At 43.4% G+C, this 16309-nt stretch overlaps 1 protein-coding gene across 4 annotated transcripts in view; it reads left to right on the top strand.

Moving 5' to 3' along the window:
* TFCP2 (transcription factor CP2) overlaps positions 1 to 6423 on the top strand; it is an 83596-nt gene extending 77173 nt beyond the window's left edge. For 2 of the 4 annotated variants that reach the window (XM_025402440.1, XM_025402438.1), the window contains 3 exons: positions 873 to 1015; positions 4066 to 4117; positions 4899 to 6423. In XM_025402440.1, the coding sequence (XP_025258225.1) occupies positions 873 to 1015; positions 4066 to 4117; positions 4899 to 4933 (230 nt within the window). In that variant the 3' untranslated portion in view covers positions 4934 to 6423. Of the gene's footprint in view, positions 1 to 872; positions 1016 to 4065; positions 4118 to 4895 lie in introns of all 4 variants that reach the window. The other 2 variants (XM_025402439.1, XM_025402437.1) reach the window with 1 other exon arrangement.
* The last annotated feature ends 9886 nt before the right edge of the window (positions 6424 to 16309 follow it).

Below are 16309 nucleotides of genomic sequence, written 5' to 3'. Positions count from 1 at the left end.
TTTTTTTTTTTGAGACGGAGTCTCGCTCTGTCACCCAGGCTGGAGTGAGTGGTGCGATCTCGGCTCACTGCAAGCTCCGCCTCCTGGGTTCACGCCATTCTCCTGCCTCAGCCTCCCAAGTAGCTGGGACTACAGGCGCCCGCCACCTCGCCCAGCTAGTTTTTTGTATTTTTAGTAGAGACAGGGTTTCACTGGGTTAGCCAGAATGGTCTCGATCTCCTGACCTCGTGATCTGCCCGCCTCGGCCTTCCAAAGTGCTAGGATTACAGGCTTGAGCCACCACGCCCGGCCTTTTTTTTTTTTTTTGAGACAGAGTCTCACTCAGTTACCCAGGCTGAAGTACTGTGGTGCAATCATGACTCATTGCAACCTTGACCACCTGGGCTCAAGTGATTCTCTCCCGTCAGCCTCCCGAGTAACTAGAACTATAGGTGTGCACCCCACGTCTACCTAATTGTTTTATTTATTGTAGAGATGGGATCTTCCTATGTTGCCCAGGCTGGTCTTGAACTCCTGGGCTGAAGTGATCTCCCTGCCTCAGCCTCCCAAATTGCTGGGACTATAGGTGTGAACCACCATGCCCAGCCAGGTGCTATTCTTAACACTTTTTATATGCTTTAATATTTACAACTAATATCTCCTCTTTGTGGAGGATTTTACTGTTATCTCTAGTATTTACAAGAGAAAAATGAGGCCTAGGGATGTTAAATAACGTGCCCTAGGTCACACAGCTGCAAGTGGTTGAGCCAGGGTTTGAGCTTAGGCAGTCTGATTTCTGAGTCCTTCAGAAAAGTGGACATTCCTAGTGATCAAGTTATGTGTAAGAGCAGACAAACTTTGTACTGACTCCTGTTGCTCTCTCCCTTTTGCAGTTTACCATGCCATCTATCTAGAAGAACTGACAGCTGTTGAATTGACAGAAAAAATTGCTCAGCTTTTCAGCATTTCCCCTTGCCAGATCAGCCAGATTTACAAGCAGGGGCCAACAGGAATTCATGTGCTCATCAGTGATGAGGTAGATTTTTCAGTACAGTTGAATTACCAGATGATGGTTAATTTGTCAGCACATGGAGCAAGAGCAGTTCTCCTGGGGCAGAGTGTTCTGTTTTCTAGATCAGAGGGTTTCATACTTTTTTGCGTGCTTTCCTCCTAATTTTTTTTTTTAACAGTCTCTCTCTGTTGCCCAGGCCAGAGTGCAATGGCCCAATCTCAGCTCACTGTAACCTCCACTTCCTGGGTTCAAGTGATTCTCCTCCCTCAGCCTCCCAAATAGTGGGAATTATAGGCGCGTGCCACCACGCCCGGCTAATTTATGTATTTTTAGTAGAGATGGGGTTTTGCCATGTTGGCCAGGCTGGTCTCAAACTCCTGACCTCAAGTGATCTGCCCGCCTCACCCTCCCAAAGTGGTGGGATTACAGATGTGAGCCACCACGCCCCGCCCTGAAATATTTTAAAAACCACATATTCCCATGCACATTTTCAGACTGACTTAAAATTTTTTGTTAAAGTTTAAATAGTTGTAAAAGATGTCATTTCTGGGCATATATAATGACATTTCTAAGTGAAATGGTTACATCATTATTCTAATTGCATCCCATGTAATCTTAATGCAAAAATGATTTAATACCACCACCATCCATTAAAAAAAAACAAAACACGACTGTGCTTTCCTTTAAGTTAGAATTCTTGTACTATTCCTCTGTTTCCTGGAACTCTTATTTTCATTTACTTCCCCCATTGAATTTTATCTTACTGTAACTTTTTTTTTTTTGACACAGAGTCTCACTTTGTCACCCAGGCCGTTGTGCCGTGGTGTGATCTCAGCTCACTGCAACCTCTGCCTCCGAGGTTCAAACGATTATCCTGCCTCAGCCTCCCAAGTAGCTGGTATTACAGGCGCCTACCACCATGCCCGGCTAATTTTTGTATTTTTAGTAGAGGCTGGGTTTCACCATGTGGCCAGTCTGGTCTTGAACTCCTGGCCTCAAGTGATCAACCCACCTCAGCCTGCCAAAGTGCTGGGATTACAGATGTGAGCCACCACGCCTGGCCATCTTACCGTAACATATTTTTATGCACAAACATCTTTTATTGATTATCCTACTATATTTGTTTGAAACAAAGTTTTTAAATAAAAATTTAAAAATTATGAATGGAATCATCATAATTATACAGTTGATTAAAATAATGTAAATATGCTACATGTTTTAATAAGTAATTATTTTTTTTTTTTTTTTTTTTTTTTTTGAGACGGAGTCTCGCTCTGTCGCCCAGGCTGGAGTGCAGTGGCCGGATCTCAGCTCACTGCAAGCTCCGCCTCCCGGGTTCCCGCCATTCTCCTGCCTCAGCCTCCCGAGTAGCTGGGACTACAGGCGCCCACAACCGCGCCCGGCTAATTTTTTGTATTTTTAGTAGAGACGAGGTTTCACCGTGGTCTCGATCTCCTGACCTTGTGATCCGCCCGCCTCGGCCTCCCAAAGTGCTGGGATTACAGGCGTGAGCCACCGCGCCCGGCCTAATAAGTAATTATTAAACATTAAGAGGGCCGGCCAGGTGCAGTGACTTATGCCTGTAATCCCAGCACTTTGGGAGGCTGAGACAGGTGGATCACAAGGTCAGAAGTTCAAGACTAGCCTAGCCAAGATGGTGAAACCCCATCTCTACTAAAAATACAAAAATTAGCTGGGCATGGTGGCAGGTGCCTATAATCCCAGCTACTTGGGAGGCTGAGGCAGAGAATTGCTTGAACCCGAGAGGCAGAGGTTGCAGTCAGCCGAGATTGTGCCACCACACTCTAGCCTGGGTGACAGAGCGAGACTCCATCCAAAAAAAAAAAAAGGCCAGGCGCAGTGGCTCATACCTGTAATCCCATCACTTTGGGAGGCCGAGGCAGGCGGATCACCTGAGGTCGAGAGTTTGAAACCAGACTGGCCAACATGTAGAAACCCCGTCTCCACTGAAAATACAAAATTAGTTGGGTGTGGTGGCACGTGCTTGTAATCCCAGCTACCCAGGAGGCTGAAGCAGGAGGATCCCTTGAACCCAGGAGGTGGAGGTTGTGGTGAGCCGAGATGGGGCCATTGCACTCCAGCCTGGGCAACAAGAGTGAAACTCCGTCTCAGAAAAAAAAAAAAAAAAAAAAATTAAGAAAAATATTATTACAGGTATATCTATGAATGAGTTGGATGAAATTGTTTCAATCCCTAGTCGTACCTTTGCACATAATTATTTCCTTTGTAGGTGAATACTGCCTATTGATTGCTAGAATGACATAGGATTTCAGCATCAATTCCATTCTGTTTTTCACCTCTAGATATAAATGCTGAGGGACTTGAGTCACATAAATTGACAGATAGGAATGGATGGAATTCTGTAATGATAATGTCATTAGATTATACTTCAGAATTATATACCAGAAATTACATAGTGATATTATCAAAAAATCATTTGGAATCCTTTATCACATGACAATTTGTGATTAGGTTACTCTTTAATTCTGGTGAAAGGAAAGAGTTAGAAACCATGTGGCTCATAAAAGGGTCTGTTGCCTAGTTTAATATTAGAGTTCACCTTTGCTATTCCACTTTGCCACCTGAAGCTTTCACATCATGGGCCAGAGCACCTTATTAGGATCCTGGGAGGGTGAAACTCATGCCTTTATCTTGTAAAATGGGAGAAGGGAGTTTGAGAAGGGACAGTGAGGAAGGAAAATTAAAGAGGTTTTAGGAAAGAGCACATATGGGAGTTGAAGACATGGAAGTCAGTTCTCCTGTATGCGTATATTAGTGTCTGTGTGCTCCTTGGAGAGTCTTGGGGTTAACCCAGGGAAATGCATACCAGGCTTTAAGACAACTGTTCTAATCTGCTTAGTTTTTTAATATTTAAAAACCAAACAGGGGAGGGGAGGAAAAAACTTTTACGATCCTAGATACTCAAGAAATACATTATTTGAGACCTGTAAAGCCTCCCATCTAAATCCCGCTGGATGTAGTCCTTAGGGACACAGGAATATAAAGGGGTTATTTTTCATTTAAATAATCACAAATTTTCTTGCTTTTTTCAGATGATACAGAACTTTCAGGAAGAAGCATGTTTTATTCTGGACACAATGAAAGGTAATAGTAAGACAAACATCTTTCTCTAAGTAGTTTAACAGCTTTACTACTACTAGGCAAAGTACATACTTCTTTGAGGAGAGATAGGGAAAGTAACCATATTTGGGTAAAGAAAGTGACAGTATTAGAGATTGTTCCTTTTTGTAAGTCAGCCTTTTTTTTTCTTTTTTTTTTTGAGACAGAGTTTTGATTTGTTGCCCAGGCTGGAGTACAGTGGCACGCAACCTTCACCTCCTGAGTTCAAGTGATTCTCCTCCCTCAGCCTCCCAAGTAACTGGGATTACAGGCACATGCCACCTTGTCTGGCTAATTTTTGTATTTTTAGTAGAGATAGGGTTTCACCATGTTGGCCAGGCTGGTCTCGAACTCCTGACCTCAAGTGATCCACCCACCTCGGACTCCCAAAGTGCTGGGATTACAGGCATGAGCCACCGTGCCTGGCCCGGCTTTTTGCCATTCTCTTCCATCTTCCATTGCAGATGAGGAAATTGAGGCATGTTGTTTTTGTAATGCATATTTATTATAAGGAATCTGTGCTAATGAGTAAGTATGCTGCTGTTTGTCCTGCTCTTTTTTTTCCCCTTTCTCTTTTTTTTTTTTTTTTTTTTAAGACGGAATTTCACTCTTGTTGCCCAAGCTAGAGTGCAATGGCGTGATCTCGGCTCACTGCAACCTCCACCTCCCTTTTTTCCCCTTCTCACAAGAATCTTACCATACTTTGTTTCTCCTGCTGTGTTTTGGAGGTGACTAAAGATGATTCGCTCTCTCTTTTTAACAGCAGAAACCAACGATAGCTATCATATTATACTGAAGTAGGAGTGCGGTGTTTCGTGCCCAGTGGCTGCTGCTTCCTTCACCTCTGAAAATGGCCCTCTCAAAGGGGGATATGAATGGAGATTTGAAGGTCTGCAAGAACCTGACTCATCTGACTATGTGTGGAGGAGTCCAGGCCATGGAGGCAGAATCCTGGTCCTTTGTGTTGGCCCAAGCTCTTGTGGCACACACAGATTACTGTCCAACATGCAGTTCTGCAGCTGTTTCTTAGTTAAAATTTCTGGACTTGTTGTTGTGGAATATCAGTAGAAACTCTACATAATTTAGAGTGTATGTAGAGCATAATGATGATGGGAATTGTGTGATGTTTAACAGGAAGATCTTAAATTTTGTGATATGGAGCCATGTAATTTTTTTCTTATATAAAAATGGGTATCTATATTCATAAGACTAGATCTTCAATCTCTTTGTACTGGTCTCAAATGTACTGGTATCTCTGCTTTTTGCCATAGTTTGTCCCTGAAAACTTTATCAGTGAGGAGAAATACAGAGACAGAATTTTCCTTTTGGTTCCCCTGTAATACCACAACTAATATTTTCAGCTAACATCTATTGACCAGGCAGTGTGATAAATTTTTTGAATGACCGACCATCTTGTTTAACCCCCTAATCACACTATCTGAAGTAGGTGCTATAGTGACCCCCAACCGAAGATGAGGAAATGGAGACACACAGTGGCTAAGTAGCTTGCTAGGTGCCAGGAGCTGGCAGGCAGTGATGCTGAAATCCAAACCAGGCAACCTGGCCCTCCTTATTCACCTCCTCATACCACCAATGCCACCCTTTATAACCTGTGTTCACTTCACTTGTTACTGTGGCCCTTCTGGTAACTAGGACATAACACTGAGTATGAACTGAGGAATTAACCACTGAAAGAGACAAAGCACACCTAAATAATAATGAACAAATCAAGACCTACAAAAAATGAACACATATATGCTTTTTAATTGTCATTAGTTATCGGAATCAAAGAATTTGAGGTGGTGACAACTGGGGATTATCTGTAACTCCCCAAATTTACTGTTCTTGAATGACATTCTCAAACTATTTATTAATGAGTTAGTCTCATCCCTGCTTTCTGTTTCCTCTCTCTGCATCTTCTCTTGGTATAGGAAGTTATTTTACTCATGCTGTGTTTTTAAATATAAGCTTTACAAAAAAAGATGCATTCCCTTCCTGTTCACACTCTTACCACGTTTTTGTTCTTCTTTAAGAATGATTGTGTGTGTGTGTAAGTGTAACATCATGGGTTTTCTTTCTTCACTTGTAAAGTTTTATCTGGAAATACTTTTACAGGTTATGTTGAGGTAAACAAAGATAATGTTTTAAGATCGTGTATTGGATTTGGATTTGTGTGTGTGTGTGTGTGTGCGTGTGTGTGTGCGCGTGTGTGTGTGTGTTTAAAGCATTTGATAAAGTTTAAGTGTTTTTTATACAGAGATTTTTGTTCATTAAACTCAGTCTGCATCATGGTCTAATTTCTCTTGGTTTGAAACAAATTGAAAACTTTGAAACCAGAAAATTAAGTCAATGACTTGTTTAAAACTTACCTGAGCAACTTGTTATATTACGCCAAAATGCTTTTTAGTGAATGATTACCAGATGTCTCCATTTTGAGGAGGAGACATTTCTGGTTGTCATATATATTCCTAGTACTGGTACTCAACTTCAGTTCTTTCCTCAGCAGGCTGCTATTGGTTTTTATTTATTTATTTATTTATTTTTTGTATGTCTAGGTGTTTGGGTAGGAAAGTTGGACTAGATGCCTTTTTTTTTTTTTTTTTTAAATATAGAAATGAAGCTGGGCACGGTGGCTCATGTCTGTAATCCCAACACTTTGGGAGGCTGAGGCAGGCAGATCACTTGAGGCCAGAAGATCGAGACCAGCCTGGCCAACATGGTGAAACCCCATCTCTACTAAAAATACAAAATTAGCCGGGCATGGTGGCACACACCTGTAATCCCAGCTACCTGGGAGTCTAAGACATGAGAATTGCTTAAACCTGGGAGGTGGGGTTGCAATGAGCTGAGATCAGGCTGCTGCACTTCAGCCTGGGTGACAGAGCAAGACTCTGTCTCAAAACAAAATTTTTTTTTAAATAAAATAAAATATATAAATGAGGTCTCACTATGTTGCCTGTCAGGCTGGTCTTGAACTCCTGGGCTCAAGTGATCCTCCTGTCTCATCTTCCAAAGTGCTAGGAGTACAGGTGTGAGCCACCGTGCCTGGCCAAGACTAGGTGACTTTTTTGTTTTGAGACAGAGTCTCACTCTGTTGCCCAGGCTGGAGTTAAATGGCCTGATCTCGGCTCACTGCAACCTCCGCCTCCCGGGTTCAAGTGATTCTCCTGCCTCAGCCTCCTAAGTAGCTGGGACTACAGGTGCAGACCATCATGCCAGGCTAATTTTTCTATTTTTGGTAGAGACGGGGTTTTACTATGTTGGCCAGGCTGGTCTTGAACTCCTAACCTTGTGATCCACCCACCTTGGCCTCCCAAAGTGCTGGGATTACAGACTTGAGCCACCGCACCTGGCCCAAGGCTAGGTGACTTTTAAGGTTTCTTCCAAATCTGTGCATTTGTGACTCTTACTGCAAATGATGCATAAAATTATATATATAGATAAGGCACAGTTGTTCATGCCTGTAAGCCCAGCACTTTGGGAGGCCAAAATGGGAGGATCACTTTAGGCCAGGTCAGGAGTTCAAGACCAGCCTGGGCAGCAAAGTGAGACCCTCCCCCCCGATTTGTACAAAAAGTTAAAAAAATTAGCCAGGCATGGCAGTGATTACTTGAGCCCAGGGTTGGAGGCTGCAGTGAGCTGTGATCATGCCACTACACTATAGCCTAAGTGATGAAGTGAGACCCCCATCTCAAAGAAAACAAAACAAGAATTGTATCTCCCTCTGTCACCCAGGCTGGAGTGCAGTGCCACAGTTATAGCTCACTGCAGCCTCAAACTCCCAGGCTCAAGTGATCCTCCTGCCTCAGCCTCCCAAGTAGCTAGGATTACAGGCACACACCACGAAGCCCTGCTAATGTTTTTTTTTTTTTTTTGTAGAGACAGGATCTTACCTTGTTGCCCAAGCTGGTCTTGAACTCCTGGCCTCAAGCAGTCCTCCTGCCTTGGCCTCCCAAAGTGTTGAGATTACAGGCATGAGCCACCATGCCTGGCCTTCATTAATATATTGACTATAAATTACACTTAACTATTTTTACCTGAAGTCAGGGTTTTTTAGAGTAGTCTTCAAATTTATGGAAATGAACTTATACAGCTTTGTAATTATAGATCCTTAAATTTACCAGAAAAATCTCTTAGGCTTTCTTTAGCTACAAAAAATTTTTATTGTGCCAGTGATGTACAATTGGTAAGAACTGGCATAGTGATAGAACATTGTAATTATTCAGTTTGCTTTAAAACATTGCATATGTTCACTAATAATCCTTTCAATTAAGTGAAAATTTTATACTAGCTTTTTCATTATGAAAGTAATACACAAAATGATAAATTCAAACTATAAAGAATAGTATTGTATAACTTTACCCCCTTACCTCTTAGTCCCACTCTGTAGAGGTAATCATTGCAAAGAATTTCCCCCGTCACATGCGCGCGCGCACACACACACTCAGATGGGCTCATGTTATGCTAATGACCTGCAATTTGATTTCTGTATTTAGCATATCTTGAATATCTTACTATATTAGAATTTTTAGTTCTACATCATTCTTTTTAAAAACCGCTTATTCTGTATGGATGCCATTTAGGTCACATATATTTGAAGATGCATCGTTTGTGTGTGTGTGTGTGTGTCACCCAGGCTGGAGCACAGTGGCACCATCTCAGGTCATTGCAGCCTCTGCCTCCCAGGCTCAAGCGATCCTCCCACCTTAGCCTCCCAAGTAGCTGGGGCTACAGGTGTGTGCCACCACACTTGGCTAATTTTGTATGTTTTTGTAGAGACAGGGTCTCCCTATATTGCCCATACTGGTCTTGACCTCCTAGGCTCAAGCATCCTCCTGCCTCAGCCTCCCAAAATGCTGGGATTATAAGTGTGAGCCACCCACCATACCGGCCTAGGCCCTTTAGAGAAGAGGCATAGCATCCTATTTGACTTACCATTGCCTGTACTCCCTTGAAGTATAATAGGTTCCATGTAGAAAAAGCTGCTGTATAGCCCAGCTAATTTTTATATTTTTAGTAGAGACGGGGTTTCACCGGGTTGGCCAAGCTGGTCTCAAACTTCTGACCTCAAGTGATCCACCAGCCTTGACCTCCCGAAGTGTTGGGATTACAGGCATGAGCCACTGCACCCAGCCTAATTGATAATTAAAAGGGAGTTATTGGGAAATATTAATAAAAGGGGAGGGGAGTCATTGCAGGACTCTAAGGAGTGAGTAGTCACTACCTGAAATGTGGCCGTTGAGTAATAAGATTGACTGTACAATGTTATGGCCCAATGAGAACGTTTGGCAACGTAAGTGATTTATTTAAAAAGCCATATAAAGGGAGGAAACATGGCCGGGCGCGGTGGCTCACGCCTGTAATCCTAGTGCTTTGGGAGGCTGAGGCAGGCAGATCACCTGAAGTCAGGAGTTCAAGATCAACCTGGCCAACATGGTGAAACCCTATCTCTGCTAAAAATACAAAAAAATAATTAGCCAGGTGTGGTGGCGCATGCCTGTAATCCCAGCTACTCTGGAGGCTGTATCACAAGAATTGCTTGAACCCGGGAGGCGGAGGTTGCAGTGAGCCAAGGTTGCGCCACTGCACTCCAGCCTGTACGAGAGAGACAGAGACAGAGAGAGAGAAGAAAGACAGGAGAGAGAGAGAGAAAAACGAACTCTATTTTTAAAAAAAAATTTTTTTTTAAGACAACCCAAGACGTGACAAAAAAGTAAGGTCCACATGAAGGGGCAGAAGTTCTGATTCCTGGAAGTCCAGGTACTGGGTATGTTGTGAGGGCAGAGTATGATCTCTGAGTTGGAGGTTCCGTGGGAAGCTTGGCAAGTAAAGAAGGTGTGGGATAACGGCACCAACCATTTCTAATGTATGCATAATGGAGGAGTGTTCTCAAAATCCTGTGTATCCCCAGATATTCTGAGAAAGTGTTTTGTATAGGATTACTGCAGAGATTTGAACTGTCTTGCAAATCACCATGAAGGGCTGAACAGAACTTCGGTATTCAGTCTTGAAAGCAATTTAGAGTCCAAATGTTTGAAGTCAGGATTGAGCTTCTCCCTCTTGTAGCTTTTTTCTCCAGCCATACCTAACAATTCCAGATTTTTGGGGACTGGAGAACTGAAATTGAACCATTTTATCATTTTCCTGAGTCATTGGTCTGCTGCTTTGGTCAGGGATGGTTCCTCTACAGGAATTTGATCTGTTATGACCCCCATGGGTCTTATGAGAACTCCAGTCTCACTGGGAATGGCACGATTGTCCCACCTAGCTGCCTCATTTATATGTATTTCTCTTTTTTTTCTTTTTTTCCTTTTTTTTTTTTTGAGACAGAGTCTCCGTCATCCAGGCTGGAGTGCAGTGGCGCTACCTCAGCTCACTGCAACCTCTGCCTCCTGGGTTCAAGCGATCCTCCTGCCTCAGCCTCCTGAGTAGCTGGGATTACAGGTATGTGCCACCATGCCCAGCTAATTTTTATATTTTTAGTAGAGACGGGGTTTCACTAGGTTGGCCAAGCTGGTCTCAAACTTCTGACCTCAAGTGATCCACCAGTCTTGACCTCCCAAAGTGTTGGGATTACAGGCATGAGCCACTGCGCCCAGCCTTTCTTTCTTTCTTAGCTTCTTTTTTTGTTTTTATTTTTAAGAGTCAGAGTCCTGCTCTGTTGCCCAGGCTGTGGTGTGATCATAGCACACTGAAGCCTTGAACTCCTGGGCTCAAGTGATCCTCTCGCCTCAGTCTCCGGAGTAGGTAGGACTACAGGCACATGCCACAACACCCAGCTAATTTGTTTTGTTTTGTTTGAGGCAGGATCTCACTTTGTTACCTAGGCTGGAGGGCAGTGGCACCATCACAGCTTGCTGCAGCCTTGACCTCCTGGGCTCAAGCAATTCTCCCACCTCAGCCCATCCAAAGTGCTGGGATTACAGGAATGTGCCACTGTGCCCAGCCCTAATATTTATTTTTCGTAGAGACAGGATCTTACCATGTGGCCCTTGCTGATCTGAACTCCTGGCTTCAAGCGAGCCTCCCACCTTGGCCTTCCAAAGTACTGGGATTATAGGCATGAGCCACCACACCCAGCCTATATACTATTTCATTAGGAATAATCCTACATCATTCTGCTTCTCCTGTAAATGCTCTGTTTTCTTTAGTTGTGAGTTAAGGCTTTCCCTGCTAGAATGCTTACTTTTAGTTTGTGATTAATTTTTGTTTCATTATACCAACTCCAAAACTTAGATGAGGAAGAATATCCTACCACTGCAAAATGGAGTGAGTTGGGAAAGATACCCTTTGTGACATGGGAGTAATGCCACCAGCACTGTTTTTTCTGCATACTTTATTTCTCCTTCCTGCTTCTTTCAGTGACCTTGTATTTTATCTTCAACCTTGAACTTTCATCTATTTCCACTTCTTCCTTCTTTTCACATATTTCTTCACACATTCTCTATAGCATTTCCCATGTAATGTTCCTTGTGAACATAGGCCTAAGCTAAAATCTATCTTGCTTGAAAATTTCTTTTTTTTTTTTTTTTTCTTGAGACAGGGTCTTGCTCTGTCACTCAGGCTGGAGTGCAATGGCGCGATCTCAGCTTACTGCAACCTCCGCCTCCCGGGTTCAAGTGATTCTCCTGCCTCAGACTCCCAAGTAGCTGAGATTACAGGTGCCCACCATCATGGTTGGCTAATTTTTGTATTTTTAGTAGAGACAGGGTTTCACCATATTGGCCAGGCTGGTCTCGAACTCCTGACCTTGTGATCCACCCACCTCGGCTTTCCAAAGTGCTGGGATTCCAGGCGTGAGCCACCGCGCCTGGCCGAAAATTTCAAGTAGGTTTAGCATTTGGATTTTCAAATTGAGACACTGAAAAGTTGTATATGAATTAAAGTTTTCAATTGGATTAATATCAATTATAAGGGAACTTGCTGTTTAAAATAATATTATAGGCCGAGCGCTGTGGCTCACGCCTGTAATCCCAACACTTTGGGAGGCCAAGGCGGGCGGATCACGAGGTCAGGAGATCGAGACCATTCTGGCTAACACGGTGATACCCTGTCTCTAATACAAATACAGAAAAAATAGCCAGGCGTGGTGGTGGGCACCTGTAGTCCCAGTTACTGGGGAGGCTGAGGCAGGAGAATTGCTTGAACCCGGGAGGCGGAGCTTGCAGTGAGCCGAGATTGTGCCACTGCACTCCAGCCTGGGCAACAGGGTGAGACTCCATCTCAAAAAAATAAATATAAAAATTAAAATAAAGGCCGGGCGCGGTGGCTCAAGCCTGTAATCCCAGCACTTTGGGAGGCCGAGACGGGTGGATCACGAGGTCAGGAGATCGAGACCATCCTGGCTAACACGGTGAAACCCTGTCTCTACTAAAAAAATACAAAAAACTAGCCGGGCGAGGTGGCGGGCGCCTGTAGTCCCAGCTACTCGGGAGGCTGAGGCAGGAGAATGGCGTGAACCTGGGAGGCGGAGCTTGCAGTGAGCTGAGATCTGGCCACTGCACTCCAGCCTGGGCGACAGAGTGAGACTCCACCTCAAAAAAAAAAAAAAAAAAAAAAAAAAAAAAAAAAAAAAAAAAAAAAAATTAAAATAAATAATATTACTGTATTGTTGTCTTATTGTACTATTTTTTACTGATATGCTATTTTGGGACATGAGTTTTAACTGGTTTACCTATTATGCGAATCTCTGTTTTCATATGTTAGATTTGTTTAAGATGAGGTGACCATTTTAATTAATGCAGATTCTTGTTTTCTTTTCCTTTTTTGTGTGCGGGGAGGACAGAGTTTCACTTTTGTCGTCCAGGCTGGAGTGCAATGGCACATATGACTTCTTTGGTGTTTGTGCTTTCAGTTTGCTGTGGCACTCTTTTTCTCAGATTTACACATACTGTTCTCTTTTTGTTAGTGTGGAATTAGTCACAAAGAGGTGCTTGTCTCTCTAGATCTGGAATATAATTAAATGTAAATTAGTGAAGTAACATACAACTTTAGGGCTAAGTCTACAGATTCCTTTTCAGAAAAACAAATGCAATGCCTTAGATTTTTATTTTAACTCTTTTTCTCTAAGAATGTCAACATATTGTATACTCTGTCCTATTTATCTTCACCTCTCTGGGGAGTGTGTTCTGGTTTATCTTTTGGTGGTAAGAGGTAGTTGATACAGTATATATTTTGGTGTCAGATAGACTTGCATTCAAATCCCAGATCCTTCTCTTCCTGGATATGACTTTGGACAGAGTCATCTTTCAAGCCTCAATTTTATCATCTTAACCCTATGAATTAAGTATTAAAAAGGAGGTAATACTTAATTCATAGGGTTATTTGAGAGTTTTAAAGGGATTGTGAGTGTGAAACAGTTTATACTGAATACGCCTGTTCATTAGCTCAATAATCTAAGGATACTACTGACTATAAGATCACCTTCACACACAGACATAGCTGAAGACCAAAGTATAAAACACTTCTCAGGGCCAGGCGTGGTGGCTCATGCCTGTAATCCTAGCACTTTGGGAGGCCAAGGCAGGAGGATTGTTTGAACCCAGGAGTCCAAGACCAGCCTGGGCAATGTGAGACCCTTGTCTCTACTAGAAAAAAAAAGAAAGAAAGAAAGAAAAGAAAACACTGCTCAGGACATGATTTTTTTTTTTTTTTTTTTTAGTAGAGACGGAGTTTCACTGTGTTAGCCAGGATGGTCTCAATCTCCTGACCTCGTGATCCGCCCGCCTCAGCCTCCCAAAGTGCTGGGATTACAGGCGTGAGCCACGGCGCCCGGCTAATAAAACTTTTTTTTTTTTTTTTTTTTGAGACGGAGTCTCGCTGTGTCGCCCCGGCTGGAGTGCAGTGGCCGGATCTCAGCTCACTGCAAGTTCCGCCTGCCGGATTCACGCCATTCTCCTGCCTCAGCCTCCCGAGTAGCTGGGACTACAGGCGCCCGCCACCTCGCCCGGCTAGTTTTTTTTTTTTTGTATTTTTTAGTAGAGACGGGGTTTCACCGGGTTAGCCAGGATGGTCTCGATCTCCTGACCTCGTGATCTGCCCGTCTCGGCCTCCCAAAGTGCTGGGATTACAGGCTTGAGCCACCGCACCCGGCCTTTTTTTTTTTTTTTTTTTTTAAAGATAGCGTCTCGTTCTGTTGTCCAGGCTGAAGTTCAGTGGTGTGATCTCGGCTCACTGCAACCTCTGCCTTCCTGGGTTCAAGTGATTCTCATGCCTCAACCTTCCAAGTAGCTGGGATTACAGGCATGTGCCACCATGCCCAGCTATTTTCAGTAGAGATGGGGTTTCACCATGTTGGCGAGGCTGGTCTTGAACTGGCGTCAAGGGATCCACCCGCCTTGGCCTCCCTAAGTGCTGGGATTACAGGCCTGAGCCACCATACCCAGCCTGTTATTTTTATTTTTAGTGACAGAGTCTCTGCCAGGTGTGGTGGCTCAGGCCTATAATCCCAGCACTTGGGGAGGCTGAGGCTGGCGGATGGCTTGAGCACAGGAGTTCGAGACCAGCCTGGGCAACACAGGGAGAACCCCCGTCTCTATTTTATTACATTTTTTTAATTAAAAAAGAGGGGGAGGGGTCTTGTTCTATCACTCAGGCTGGAGTGCAGTGGCATGAACACAGCTGTCACTGCAGTCTTGACCTCCTGTTTTCAAGTGATTCTCCCACCTCAATCTCCCAAGTAAATGGGATCACAGGTGCATGCCACTGCACCTGGCTAATTTTTAAAAATTTCTTGAGACAGAGTCTCCCTCCATGTTGTCCAGGCTGGTCTCAAACTCCTGGGCTCGAACAATCTTCCCTCCTCAGCCTCCTAAAGTGCTGGGATTACGGGTGTGAGCCACCATGCCTGGTCCAGATGATCTTTTAACTGATCAAGAGCTTATTCCCAAATTGAGTTCTGCTGTCTTCTCAAAGGATGTGCTAGCCTTGGTTTGGCTATCTTTTAATTTGGTGGCATTAACCAATGGAGGTTAATGCATTGGTCACTGGGGCTGATGGTGCCCTGATGAATTTCCATGACTGCTGGAACACTGGATGAGTAAGCATATGAGACACTTTTTTTTTTTAGCATCCTCAACATGGGCATTAGGCTGGTTTTTTGTTAGCCTACTGATTTTATAGAGTGGTCTAGGATAGTTTTCTCTTCCCTTTTGTCTTCTGTATGTACAGGAAGAATGGGATCATGAACCAAACCTTCTACACAACTGAATAGAAAGCTTATGATTAAAAATAGCTAACATTTACACAGCACTGACTGTTGTAAACATTTTCCAATATATCAGCTGTTTAATCTTCACAAAACCCAATGAGATAGACATCGTCATCCCCGTCTTGCAAATGAGGAAGCTAAGGCAGAAAACTTATGTCCCTTGCCTGGGGTCATGCCACTAGTAAGTAGAGGAAGTGGGGTTTATATTCAGGCGGTCTGGCTCCAGGATCCATGGTCTTGATCACTGTTATATTGCATCTAAATTTCAGCAAAGAGGGAGATGATAAGTGCATGTTACCAAAAGATTGCTTTTTTCTGATCTGCTGCTTTTTTATTTTGCAGTGTAGCGTCCTAGCTTCTTGGAGTCTCTGATGTCACCTAGGGGAGAGAACCGAAATTCTTAGCATTTTTTCCCAAGCCATCCAACCTCTCAGTTCTAAAGCTGAGATGGCTTGGTAGCTAGTGGATCTGGCTTCATAGTTTCTTGGTTGCAGTGAAAAATGCACCAGGTTTTGGAATCAGCCTAACCTGAGTTTAAATCTTGCTGTCCATCCATCTATCCAATAAATATCTATCATGCTCTTAAATGTCAACTATAGGATTTGTACTGTGTACTGAGGATACAGTAAACAAAAACAATTCCTTGCTCTCACCAAATTTAGTCAGGTGAGACAAGACAAAAACAAATACGTCAGGTGGTTGCTAACAAGAAATATAAGGCACAGGGATAGAAACTAAGGAGAAGCACCATTTTAGAAATATGGTTAGGCATTTAGAAATATGGTTAGGAGTTTGAGGCTGCTGTGAGCCGTGATCACGCCACTGCACTCCAGCCTGGGTGACAGAGGGAGATCCTGTCTCTTAATGCAGGCAAAAAGAAATATGGTTAGGGAAGATCTCAGATATGGGGACATTTGAGCAGTTATTACGTGAGGGAGGAAGTATGTGGCTAGCTGGTGGAAGCCAGA

This window comes from Theropithecus gelada, chromosome 11, assembly GCF_003255815.1.
Source record: "Theropithecus gelada isolate Dixy chromosome 11, Tgel_1.0, whole genome shotgun sequence".
Lineage (NCBI taxonomy): Eukaryota > Metazoa > Chordata > Mammalia > Primates > Cercopithecidae > Theropithecus > Theropithecus gelada.
This window is presented reverse-complemented; position numbering and strand designations above follow the sequence as displayed.